The sequence below is a fragment of the Eurypyga helias genome, unplaced genomic scaffold (assembly GCF_000690775.1).
Source record: "Eurypyga helias isolate BGI_N326 unplaced genomic scaffold, ASM69077v1 scaffold19898, whole genome shotgun sequence".
NCBI classification, from domain to species: domain Eukaryota; kingdom Metazoa; phylum Chordata; class Aves; order Eurypygiformes; family Eurypygidae; genus Eurypyga; species Eurypyga helias.
The window spans coordinates 27452-40432 of record NW_010267969.1 but is presented as its reverse complement, the minus strand read 5'-3'; the positions used below and the strand labels follow the sequence as shown (position 1 = coordinate 40432).

Genomic DNA, 12981 nt, shown 5'->3' with positions numbered 1-12981 from the left:
CCACCCAGCCTGTACTTGTCCTTGGATAATTATGAGTGGAAGTTGTCAATCAGGATTTCCACATTTGCAGGGAAACATTATAGGCATAAAGCTGGTAAAGGCAGCAGAGCAGATCCTGTACCAAGTCACTCTTCTCAATATCGAGTGCAAGGGAGACAGCAAGAGGATACAAAACAGATGCAGAAAGAGGCATACAAAGGCATTAGCTAGTTAAAATTGGATGCTGTTCATCTCACCAATCCACCCAAAGTCTCTGAAACAGAAGCTTTATACATAGAATTTGTGATTTTTGCTCTCCCAAGTGATTCAGTGTCAAGGTCCAGGCAAAGGTCTGTCCAGAGTGATAGGAGATGGATGTGAGAGAGCTTATCAAACCTATACTCTAGTTCACTGCAGGAGAAGGTTACACTCCTGAAAAGAAGGTTTGCAGAGGAAGCCTGGAGGGCTAAAATGCCTGTGTGGCATAGCAAGAGAAGTGCAGAGGAATGCCACGTATATCAAGACAAATCGAATCTAAAATGTGATTTATGTCAAAGTAAGAGACTAGTTTGCTCCTTAAGTGAAGAGGTCATAGAATCATCATAGAATCACAGAATGGTTTGGGTTGGAAGGGACCTTAAAGACCATCTAGTTCCAACCCCCCTGCCATGGGCAGGGACACCTTCCACTAGACCAGGTTGCTCAAAGCCTCATCCAGCCTGGCCTTGAACACTTCCAGGGATGGGGCATCCACAGCTTCTCTGGGCAACCTGTTCTGGTGCTTCACCACCCTCTCCATGAAGAACTTCTTCCTGATATCTACTCTAAACCTCCCCGCTTTCAATTTAACCCCCTTACCCCTTGTCCTGTCACTACAGGCCCTTGTAAAGTCCCCTCACAGCTTCCTTGTAGCCCCTTCAGGTACTGGAAGGCTGCAATAAGGTCTTGGAGCCTTCTCTTCTCCAGGCTGAATGTGTAATTGTTTTGGATTTGTCTCTTTTTCTAACATTTCAGAAATATGCATTGTCTCAGGCAGAACATTTATTGTGCCAAGACAGGAGAATGCATGCCATAACCACGCTTTTTTTTACGTGTCATACTTATTTCTTTTGTATTTCTTAATAGATTGAACTTCACCGCCTAACAGTTTATTGTAATCCAAAACTTGCAACAGAAGATACATGTTGTGAAATATCCGCAGACCTGGTAAGCTATTTGTTAAAATGCAAATGTTAATACAAAAGAAATTGCTTCATTGTTTCCTACTAATGAGCTGTAAAGAAATTTCTGTAGAAGTGTTAGATTAATTACCTCCTAAAAATGGTATCTGGAGTTATAATACATTTTTTTTCCGGCTGCCTAAATAAATGGCACACTGGAACTTCAGAAGAAGGCACTAGGTGCTGCTAGTGCTTTTGAAATGCTTTTCTTAACATTGATTAATGTCCAGTTATTAATTGACAAAGTTTCAGAGAGTAGGAAACAAATCACTGCAATGACCTGAGGATGGCTTCAAATAACAGAGGCTGTTTTAATAACAGTTGCAGCTCGTGAAGCATGACAGGTGATAAACAAAGCTCATGAAAGATTCCGCATGACACTGGAAGGGAATTACGGGAAGGCATTTGAGGGTGTTTACCTGCAGTCAGTACGCTAACATGAAGCAATGGGTGTTTCGTAATTGGCAAATACTTTGTTCTGCACATGCAGAGATGTATATGTGTTCAACACAGGGGAAAACATTGATTTAGAGGGTTCACTTTTCCCTTTTGATTTGATAGACAGAGTCAGTATAAACTGGAAGACGCTAGAACTATAGAAATGCTTGAGGTTGGTTGGGCATGTGGTTGTTTTGCTGAATCAAGCCCATTTGGAGGAATAGAAAAAATCAGAAAGATTATATGTTAAAATATCAGTCTGCTAGTTTTGAATTAAGAGCAGGTTTCTCTGAGATAGTGGGCAGTACCATCACCCCCCAGATAGCAGTCAACAAAAAAGCCCATAGTGTACAGAAGGACTAAGTGATTCCATCTACAAAAAGGTGGGAGAAGAGGGTACCTGGAATGGAGGGATAAAGCTGCCCAAGAACAGAGAAGCAGAAGACTTTGTGGGAACTGACAACTGATAGGTGCTCAGAAGTATGGAAGAGGCCGGATCTAATTTATCAAAGAGAATTTCAGTTTTAAGTAAGAATTTATTGTTCAAATACACTTCAAAATATATTCCTGATAATAGTTCAGGTTTTCTCTTGAATGTATAAGCTCATGGATAAGTGAGATGAATGGATTTTTTTCTGTAGGTTCCACTTTGTGCATGGAAATACAGTTTATTTAGCAGTTATGACACAGTGGCAGAAAAGTAATACCAAAACAAATGCAAACGATACACGAACATAAAAAGATCAAGGATAGACTTTATTAATAGTATTGTAAACATTCATTCACCTATATAGCGAAAAGCACCATTAGTTTCATTTGTGTATCTTATGTTGAAGATGTAAAAAGTGATGGAGTACTTGTTAACGACTTTCCTCTTGAAACCAGCGTTACATTTACTGACTTATTTTTTCATTATTTCCTTATCAATTATAAAGGTTACATTTTCCATAATTTAAGGACAAGAATTTATCCTTGGATACAAATTGCTACCTGTAAATCCCGTGGGAATTTCTTTTACAGAAGAATTTTTTTTTTTTTTTTTTGAAGGAAGAAGTGGGACAGATCACTTTTAACTGGCGTTGATTTTAGAAGGGTCACAATGTCTGCATTTCATTTTACCACAGATTTTTCCTTTTTTTGGCAATTATTGTGTCTTCTTTGTAATATGGTGTGTACAGGAGTATTAAAACAGAAAGTAACTTATAAACAGTGTTTGGATGGTACTTACGTGTTAACCGAAGTGGACCAATAATCAGAAAGTCTTCTTTTTTTAATTCTAGTGCCCACGTGAGGAGAGGTTACCTGCTACAACTTCATCATCAGTGACTCTGGATGCTAGGAAGTTATACACACTTCCAGGAATGCAGCAAGAATCTAGAGAGAGATGCCACTGCTTTCCAAATAAAGTATGAGGTTTTCCTATTACTTTTTAGTCCATCATGCTGTTTAGTCCCCCTAGCTATTGAAAAAAAGGTTGATTTTTTTGCTTGGTTGGTTGGTTTTTTTGCAGTTATGAAAAATCTCTTACTGGATGTAGTGCTGTAATGTACTCACATTGTATTTCTCTGTTAAGAAACAGTGCATTTTAGATTTACTTAATATAAAGTTAATAAGTTGCAGAGATCTGTAAGGCTTAGTTGTTTGAATACATGCAAAATTATCCATAGTAAAAATAATAATTAGGTTTAGGCATTATATTTAGTGTAAATGTTTTTATTTGAGAATAAATAATTTTCTACATAATGCTTTTTTTTAATCCTTTTCCTGGGTGTTGCACTAGATTTATTCTGAGTCATTTTTTTTTGTTGTAACGACAAGGAAATCAAACCAAATACATAGTTTGGATCTGCTTCTTTGTTGATTTTTCATTTCTTTTAAAATCAGGGAGAAGCAGGATTGCCAGGAGTAGCTGGTTTGCCAGGCCAGAAAGGATATAAAGGTGAAAAGGTAAAATATCAACTGAATTCTCTCTTTCAAATCTTTGTATTTGGCTTACTGTTCTTAAATAGCAACTTCATGGATTCTGTTGTTCCTTAAAGGAATCTCCCCGTACACAGGTTTAAAACCTTTATCAGCCAGTCTCTGGTTCTGCATGTGGGCTTCCTGCCAGGCAGCCTACAGCTGTCTCACTTTGGGGTCCCCCCATCAACTCCAAGGAACACAGTTTACCTACCTGGGAAGCACGTGCCTACCCAACCCTGTTAGCATGTCCTATTGACTGTTCCCTTTACCAAAAAAAAGAGAAGATGTGTATGTCCCCTGTGACAAGGACTTCCCATATTGTCTGTACGTCACTGCTGATGGACAAAGCCCTGTGCTGTGGATTCAGCCTTGCAGTTCTTCCCTTTTCCTTCGGCCTATTCTGAATTTTTGTTCTGTAGAGCTTGCCATGACATTCTGTGTGATTTAGCTTAGGGCTTTCCTAAGAATGAAGGTCAGCCTATCAGATGTATTCCCTTCACACTCCATTCCCTAAATTTGGTAGGAGGATATTGGATCAGGATATGTCTGAGAATGCATTTTGGTTTTGCTAATAGAAGGGGCAGCTTGAATAAACTGTTGCAAATCAGCCAGAAAGACAGTGGCTAGGAATTCCAAATTCAGGGAATGCAGTGTGAGGGGAGGATGCCTGGAACGTCCTAATCCAGAGGTTGGAATGGAGGTGTCCTAACCCAGCATCCTCCCTCCTAGCACACTGTTTAATACATGATCTGAAATAGCTTGTGAAGACAGCCAGCGCTGTTCCTAGGCCTACGGTACCTGGCTGAAAAGGGACCGGTTCTGCGAGGCTTTATCCATACAGTCAGTTTTAATTAAATAAATTCCTTGACAGTGTATTCCCCCCACCCCAACTCCTCCCCTTCAGTATCTATGTCACTTTTCATACTAGCTGAACCTTTTTCCTAGGTGCACAAAAATGTTCAAGCACATTAGTTTCTATAGCCCAGCTGAAACTAGAGGGTTTGCTGGCAGTTTTCTAATTTAGTTATGAGGTTTTGCTGATTCTGGGTCTGAGTATCTAGAACAGTTGTCTATGTTAGGATTAGCCTATGTTACCAGCATAGGGAGTTTCTTGGGATTTATTTGGGAAACTGCTCTTCTGCTCCTGCTATGATCCATATAGACTATTACTCCTACAAAAGAGACTTCAGAAGTCTAATTATTTTACCATTCCATCTCATATCCAATTAGTAATATTTACCATGCTAACCACAGTACTTCTAAGTTAAGCATGTGGGTGCCTCTGGTCACCTCCTGTTCTGTTCTCATGTTCATTTTACAAAAAAACCCTCATTGCATAGGTTCAAACCCACCCAGCAGTCAATGAACACTTTCAACTTCTTTGCACCACTGATAGTAAATTGCATGAGGCCGTATTTTGGTTTAGATGTAAGACTGAAAATTGTTAAGCTTGAGATTCATGAAAAAAAAAACATCTTTCATGATTTATACCAATAATTTCTTTTTTGATAGTGGCCTACTACTACTTCTAAGTCCAAATTCAGTTGTTTAAACATTCTTGCCATGGAACATCCAAGTAAAAACAGGTTAATGTTAACTTTTTAGCTTCTTTCCTAGGAAATTTCTGTATCTGTTGATATTATCTCTTGTTCAGCACAACATTCCTTATCCTTTTATTTATGTTGTCTCATTCCAATTTCCCATCCAGAGTAATTAATTGTATGACTGAGTTTGCATGGGTTTTTTTGTTTCTGTGGGACTGGCAAGAAAGTCTCTACATATACAAATTTGTGTTAGGCTATATTCAAGCCCCCCAGAATTGCCCTTTTCTTCCATCTAACATAGTTGATCCCTAAGATCAGACTCTGTTTTGCCTATTCAGGCATATCTAAGCTATCACCCGTACAAAGGATGACACCTGATAAGCCGTTTTTAGGCATTTAAAATTTAATTATTAGGCTGTTTCCACTTCATTCATGTACAGCTGGCAGTACACTTGGCAGTCCTATACTCTTGGTTTATCTTAGTACCCCTCATCAGGTCTCAGCAAAAGTACTGTGGACCCAAATGACCAAAGTTGTCGTATTTTCACTGGAAAAGGCATTGATGCAAATATTGATGCATCACTGGCAAGCTGTCCATCTAAATGCACAGGAGCATCACTGATCAAAATTATTCCAGTTCTGTGAATGACCTTCCTATTCGTATGCCTGGCCGTGCATTACGGCTTTGTAAGGACAGTTCCTCACTCACTCTACAATAGAAATAGTATCTCTGGTGCTTTGGGGGGTGAAGAAGCTCCTCAGTTTCAAGACTCTTCCTTCTTGAATGATCAGACTGTTCAGTTTGGTCCCATACACCCCTCACTGTCTAGCAAAAATTGCCTCCTTGTCCTTTGTGTTTCCTGGGCAAGCTCTCATCCAGGGATGTTTGCACTGCAGCTATTTTTTTGCTGGGAGGTCAGCTTCTGCAGCTGTCTGCAGTAAGCGACAACCTCCTGTTCCTGAAAGTCAGAATAATTAAGACTAAAAAGTCACCAGGACCAACTTTGCTGCTTACTGATCTCCACCCTTGAAACAGACTTTCTGGACTGCCTGGTAGCTTCTTCCCCTTGGATGAAAACTGAGAGGCAGCAGCACTCAGGTGTACAATACAGGTTATCCCTGAATCATATACGGTCTTAAACTCATGGAAGCTTAAATCTTAGCACACTGTATTTCACAAGTTGCAAGTGGTTGCGAGTCAGGTGGAAGTCTCCTGTGATTTAACACATTTTGATATCTGTCCTGTAGACCTCGTTTGCTGAGCTGAGTGAGAAATTTACGGTGTTTTCTGTTTTGGAAGCAATTTCTAGTACTTCAGCATGGTATATAGCTACTGAGACTCTCACAAATGTGTTCGGTGTTGGCAAATGTCTTTTGATCACAATGTGAAGGTCCAGTTTTGTCCTCGATATGTAGAAATTCTTCAGAAAGACAGAATATGGGTTTCAGTAATAGGAATGATTCCATATATACTATATACAAACTAATTTTCTCTATCCAAGAGGCTAAAAAAAGTAATTGAAAGTTATGTTTTTATTTCTCTTAAGCAAACGTAGTGCCCATGAAAGATTTTTAAATTGAAATCCAAAGAGAATTAAATATTTTGATATAATATTAAATCATTCCAAGCTGTGTTAATAGGTCGTTGGTTACTGCTGTAAGTACAGCAGGGACAAAAAGCCAGAGGCAGAGTGCTTTCAAACATTAAAGTGCCTATTGATGCACACCATGGAGAAATTTATAGCTGTTCAAAGGAGCTTCATCAATTTAAATTTTACTTAAGGGAAAAAGATGCTTAAAATGCTATTTTAGGCTTGGTATAGATACGTTTATGCAATATAGTGTCACAAAAGGAAAATATTTGCCATAGAATGATGAGAAGAAAAGAGCTCATGGAGAACAAATGAAATGTTTGACTGATCTGCCTATTGCCCTTACCAGGCTTTCTTTCTCCTTCTTTGACATTCCTCTTATAACCCAGGTCCACCTGATTCCACCTAAGGCATATATATCATATTACACAGCCTTGAGAGTGGTTCCTTTGTGGTCTGATTTTTGTTGCAGAGGTTATTGATAGGGACCTAGAAGCTGGAATTCATGAAAAAAAAAAAAAACCTGGGCAAAATACGGCTGGCTGTCAGTGATGACAAAATTGGGAATTGCCAGTCTACTTGGTAGAATAAAATCTTATAATGGGCAAAAGGGAACACTCCACATCTGTGGACCTAAGAGTTTGTTGGTAGTCTTACTTAATGTTTTAACCATCAAACAGTCCAAATTATCAAATTAATAAGGAAAAACATAATTAGTAATGCAGTTTTATTTGTTTTCTTTAAAAAAGAGTCTTAAATATATACCTCTCCTATATTATCATACTCACTGGTCCAGTATTCATCTCACTCCTAAGGATGGCATTTTTAAGTCCTCTTCAAGAGGCAATGGAGAGAGTGGCAGTGAATCCTCAGCACCCTGGGGTGCTCAGGGGGTTGGGGGGTTGTTACCCTCCCCAACAGTGCCACCCCAGAGCTGAAGCTGAAGCCAGGGAGGCAGCAGTCACAGGCCCCGGGGCAGGGGTTAAACCACCAACACCCAGCTCAGGGCAAGGCTGCTTTGTTGGTTTTTTTTTTCATGTCTAAGTACTTTTATCATCACGAGAACTGTTCACCGGTGTGTACGTTGAAGTTTTAAAATCTAGCGTACATAATTTCTTCAGAGGACTGCCTCTGACGTTAATTGTGCATATGACAGATGTAGTATAAAGGGTACGTTCTCTACATTAATTCTTTCACCTTCCACTGTATCAGTTTGGAAACCCTGACAGTACCTTGTCTGCTGGGAGCAACCCAATTCAGAGTGTGCTGGTGTTTCTTTCTTGATGATTATACACATTTTTCTTACCTGGGCTTTTCTGATTCTAATAACATCATACATAATTATGCAGAGAGGAACACTAATTTACTTAATCAAATCTTACAAAACCAAATCTGATTTTGGTTAAGAAATGTTGTGAAAACTGACGTAGGTTACTTATTTTAGCTGAACTAATATGTCCCCAGTGTAGACAAGAGCAATGTTGCAACATAATATTCCAGCAGTATCTGCTCTAGGGCATGTTAATGTCATAAATTCTATTTATTAAGTGCTCTTGCTATTATCTTGGTGTTGAGGACATGGTCTAGTGGGTACGGTAGTGTTGGGTTGATGGTTGGACTAGATGATCTTAAAGGTCTTTTCCAACCTTAGTGATTCTGTGATCTTAGTATTGAAATCATCATCTGTACCTGGTTAGTACAGACCTCTGCTAAGAGTATTGCCTGCCTCTCAAAATTCCTTGTAGAGTTTGTTTTCTAGATTAAATATTAATGTGTCAAATTAATCGTACTCCATATCACAATATAAATGGACTTTAAATAAATTTGCAATTTAAGAGTCAAAATAATGCATTTAAATAAAAACATTTCTTTAAAAGAAAATGTTTGGTTTCCTGTGAGAAAGGGCTGTAATTTGTTCACCTAAATAATTACTGCTTTGTCATTCTATCACCACATTTGGTTTTAGTCTGTCTTTGCTGTACATCACTCTTCAGTAGTACTGTGTGTTAGAGGAATCAAGGTGCTGTATTTTGTTTGCTACTAGCATATCATTTCTAGTTCTACAGCAGGTGCGTTGAGTAAAAGCTGAATAGTGCAAAGAGGTAAAGGTCAAGTGCTTTTGAAACTCTCTGAATCATTAGTCTAAAGAAGTGATCACAAGTGTAACACTGCAGGTGGTCTCAGATGTGCAAAATTGTTTCCACTTCAGATAGTAGGCTGATTGGTATCATTCGAGAGAATCATCTTTGCTGTTTGCAATTTCTTTTGAAGAATTTTGTTTGACTTGGCTTTATGGGAAATTGATAGAAGCTTTTTTCTTTTTTTCTTTTTTCTTTTTTTTTCCCCAGCCTGCTGAATTTCCACCCTGTCTGTTTATGAGTGTACCAAACTAAACATTGTCAAAAATATAGTAGCCATCCTATTTGCAAAAGATCACCTTCTGAAAAATGTGCTATGGCTTCAATATTTTATTCAGTAAATATCTCGTGCTCAGTTGAAAAATATTTTCATGGGTACCCTTAGTAGAAAATCCTAACAGGAGACTTAAAACTCATGGTACTTACCTTCAAATGTTGTTACACCGAGTGTACCTCATAATCTATAAATGCCAGTGTGAACTGCCACTGTTCACTAGCTTATGAAATTGTTCTTCTGGCAGCATATATTTCTGTTGGCATTGGCAGGTCTAGCAAATGTGATTTTGTTATTCTCGTTCTTACGGATTTGGTTACATAAACTTGAAAATCTCAATTGCAGTATGTGTCAGAAGTTAGAATGCTCTTGTTAAGGCATAAGAGATGGGGTAGATGTCGGCCCTGATGGTCAGCAACTCTGTTTTTTCATCTCATTGTATGCTTGTGGCATTTACTATGTAGGAAAGAGAAGAGGATGCATGTTCACTTTGGTAAAGGACTTTGAGTTCTGCAGAAGGAAAGGAAAACACCATTATGCAAAAAAATGAACAAAACCCCTTTTAAAAATGTGTTTGCCCATTGATTTTTGCTTTTTATTCTGTTGTGCTGCCTGTGTGAATGCTGTTGTAGGTTGTACAACATACAGTATCTGATCTTTAAAGTCACTGAATAAAAGCATTAAAATATTGAGTCTTTCAGACTGTGGTTATTAAAATCACAGGATATTAGATAAAATCACACAAGAAAGAAGCATATCTTCATGATCTGATTTGCAGTAGCCTTGTATTGAAGGTGGGGAGTCTGCCTGTGGAGAGTGGAACAGAACTGTAAACATACCTTCGTTAACTGACTAGTATGTCATTTATGCTAAAGGCTTCCTGGCATGTAGCAGGCTGTGTAATTTTAGACCAGACAGTATATAAAAATACACTGCTGAATGTAATAAAGTGGTTCTGGTCTATTAAAGTACTGGCAAGTGGCATAAGGGAACAGAGCGTGCGTAGATAAGAGTGTCATTCTGTGGACGATAAGAGAAGGTAACCAGGGGCCAGTCCTGCTTCTTTATCTGTCATAGTGCCAGTGGGTTCGTGATGTTCGGGCACACAAGATTTTGGTCTAATTTTGAGATAGAGCTCACAGGACCGTTCCAGTATTTGAATTAAAAGGACGTAGGAGATGGGTCATAGTCTCCTCCAGAACGTTGCTGCTTCTGGGCAGTGGTTTAAACTTACGGCTGAAGGGTACTGTACCCAGGAGTTGCTCGATTTCATTGATTTGCTTAGCTCACGTGTTACAAACAAAGGAGTTTTGATCCAGGCTTTGCACATGCAGTTATTTTATGTTGGTTTCTTTGAATAGTTGTTAAGAAATTAAAATGGGAGGCAAGGAAGGTAGATGAGTTTTATGGTAGATGAGAAGCAACAACAAAAGTATTAGGGTATGACAGCTTACGTCAAAATTATGGTGATAGTCATTAGGACACATCATTCTGCTTTTAGAAGAAGATAACACGGAAATTTGAGCTGTAGCACTTCCGTTTTCGGTTTTTTCTTTGGTGTGGTGGGTTTTTTCCTTCTTTTTTTCTGGAGCCTGTAGACAAAAATGTTGAATTCTCAGGGCTTAATGGAGACTCCTCTCCAGTGCCCTGGATCTCGTCCATAGATCAGATCCCTGCGTAGAGCATAAGGAGAGTTAAGCACCTCGGAATACAGTGTGCTGAGCCAGCAGCTGCTGTGTGCCAGCCTAGAGGGAATGCTGAAGAAAAGAATATACTGTAAATCCTTCCTTTATCAGGGATTAAATGTTTTATAATGGCTGTTCTGGGATATAGCAAATGCTGTTGTTATGTACTACTTCTTGCCAAACTTAACTGCTCCATGTTTAACTTCAGAAAGGTTAATAACTTCATTTAAGAACAAAAGTATTACGTTTACACTGAAAAGATAAAGGTGCTACAGCATTCTGTCTATGAAGCTCTTTCAGATTTTTGGTTTTGGTGGGGTTTTTGTGTTTTGTGGTTTGTTGTTTTTTAAAACTTTACAGCAGTTTTTGTATTCTGATACTGAGTTCTGGGATACCTAACTGATGCTATTGTACCATAGCTACACTAATTAAAATTGCTTTAAACCTGACACAGAGACTTAGGTTGTAATTTGAGAAATGGTTTTGCACTTTACACAGGAATGCTCTCACATAAAATGCAGGGATGATCATCCACATAGGAACCTGGTCTCCTTGCTCTTGGGAAGGAGACCATGCATCTGGGATGTGGTTAACTTGTTCAATTCCTAATGTTCCTCTTGTGAACTTTTGGAACAACCCGTGGCCACCAGTGTGCTGGCAGGCATTGAGGGTCCAGACAAGCAGGGCTGCAGGCTGGGAGCACTCATAGGCTGTGGAGGACACAGAACATGTATATTTTGTGGCCTAGACAGAGTCTTTCTGCTACCCTGTTCACTGTCTCCTGTCCTATATGTAACAGAAGAAAAAGAAGTCACTACAGCACTGTGTGCGTATCTCGTTTGGGGAGATGATGAGAATCTGGTATTTTTGTTACTGCAGAGTGGGTTCATTAACTAAACCGGTGAACTTCGTCCAGTACTGACAATTCTGCATATGCTGAATATCAGAATTATGAGTTTCCAGGATCCCGCTATCTAAAAAATTATGGACTTTGTGAATGTAGAGGTCTTGGACACTAATTCATCAGCAGTGGCTTTAAGGTTTACAGTTTTACATTTGGGCTCCATACCTAGGTTTACAACCTATTTTAGAAACCATTTATTTGTGTAAATGTGGCTCTTCTGCTTCTTCATGCAACCCTTTCTCTCAAAAACCAATTTAGTAGTTAATACTTTTCAAACCAGTGACATTTTCTTCATGAAGAATTGGATTACTCCAAAAAAGGCTGCAGCATTTTCAGTTTGCTAGAGAATGGTCTCTTCTTGGTCCAAGTAGACAAACCTAATGTGTTGGGTTTTTTTTTAAATAAAGGTTATGGTTTCAGTGCTTTCATTGTATTCCTCTAGCATCCACCCAATGTATTATTTTAAACTTCATAACCCTTATATTTGACATTATTAAGCAAAATTTCCGTGTTTGATGTTTTCTTCAATCATTTTTAAGGCTCATCGTCTAATTTGCAGCTGCTGGGATCTCCCATAACTCTCCTGATCAGTCAGTCAGTTGTCTCTTGAGACTAAAATTTTCTAACAGATTGCTTACGGTTTAGTGTTCTGTGTCTCTGAGCAGGTGACAGGGAGGGAGAGAAGAACTGATTTCAAATAGTGTCTTTTAATATTGTGGGCACATGACTTTTAGGCTGAAGAAACCTGTATTGCATGTTGAGCTTTGTGAACCTGGAACAGGCTCAGCGCAGTGAAAATGGACTCACTTGGCTTCGTTCTGCCGTCAGTGAGTTCCTTTAAAATCAGCAGACCTGCTTTTTATGGAAATGTGCAAGTGTTTTTGTCAGTTGCGGGTCTTAATTGACATTATGGGTGTTTTGAAATGTGTTTATTTTGTCTGATTCTTGTGTTACCTGTAAGGCATGCTCCTCCACAGCGGTTACATTGTTAATCATGACAAAAACAGTGTCGAAGATGCTTTTCTGTTGAATCAGATATGACCTGAGTAGTTGTTACCCTCAGAAGTCTTTAGAACTTCTAACAGAACAATTTGTTTTGTAGGGTGAAATGGGTGCAAAAGGACAGGATGGTGTAGCTGGTTTTCCTGGCGAAAAGGTATGTTCATGTGTACTGACAGGTAATTTGACTCACGGGAAGTTTTAGTTATGTCAGTGGCTTATCTGTAACGACGTACAGAAGCGGGA

General features: G+C 38.9%; 1 protein-coding gene across 1 annotated transcript in view; it reads left to right on the top strand.

Moving 5' to 3' along the window:
• Positions 1 to 1104: 1104 nt before the first annotated feature.
• The window catches only part of LOC104514065 (collagen alpha-1(XIX) chain-like), a gene marked incomplete at both ends in the record, with an annotated part of 36084 nt that continues 24207 nt past the window's right edge, over positions 1105 to 12981 (top strand). The window contains 4 exons of the mRNA XM_010157611.1: positions 1105 to 1185; positions 2918 to 3043; positions 3522 to 3584; positions 12839 to 12892. Coding sequence (XP_010155913.1) covers positions 1105 to 1185; positions 2918 to 3043; positions 3522 to 3584; positions 12839 to 12892 — 324 coding nt within the window. The remainder of the gene's footprint in view (positions 1186 to 2917; positions 3044 to 3521; positions 3585 to 12838; positions 12893 to 12981) is intronic.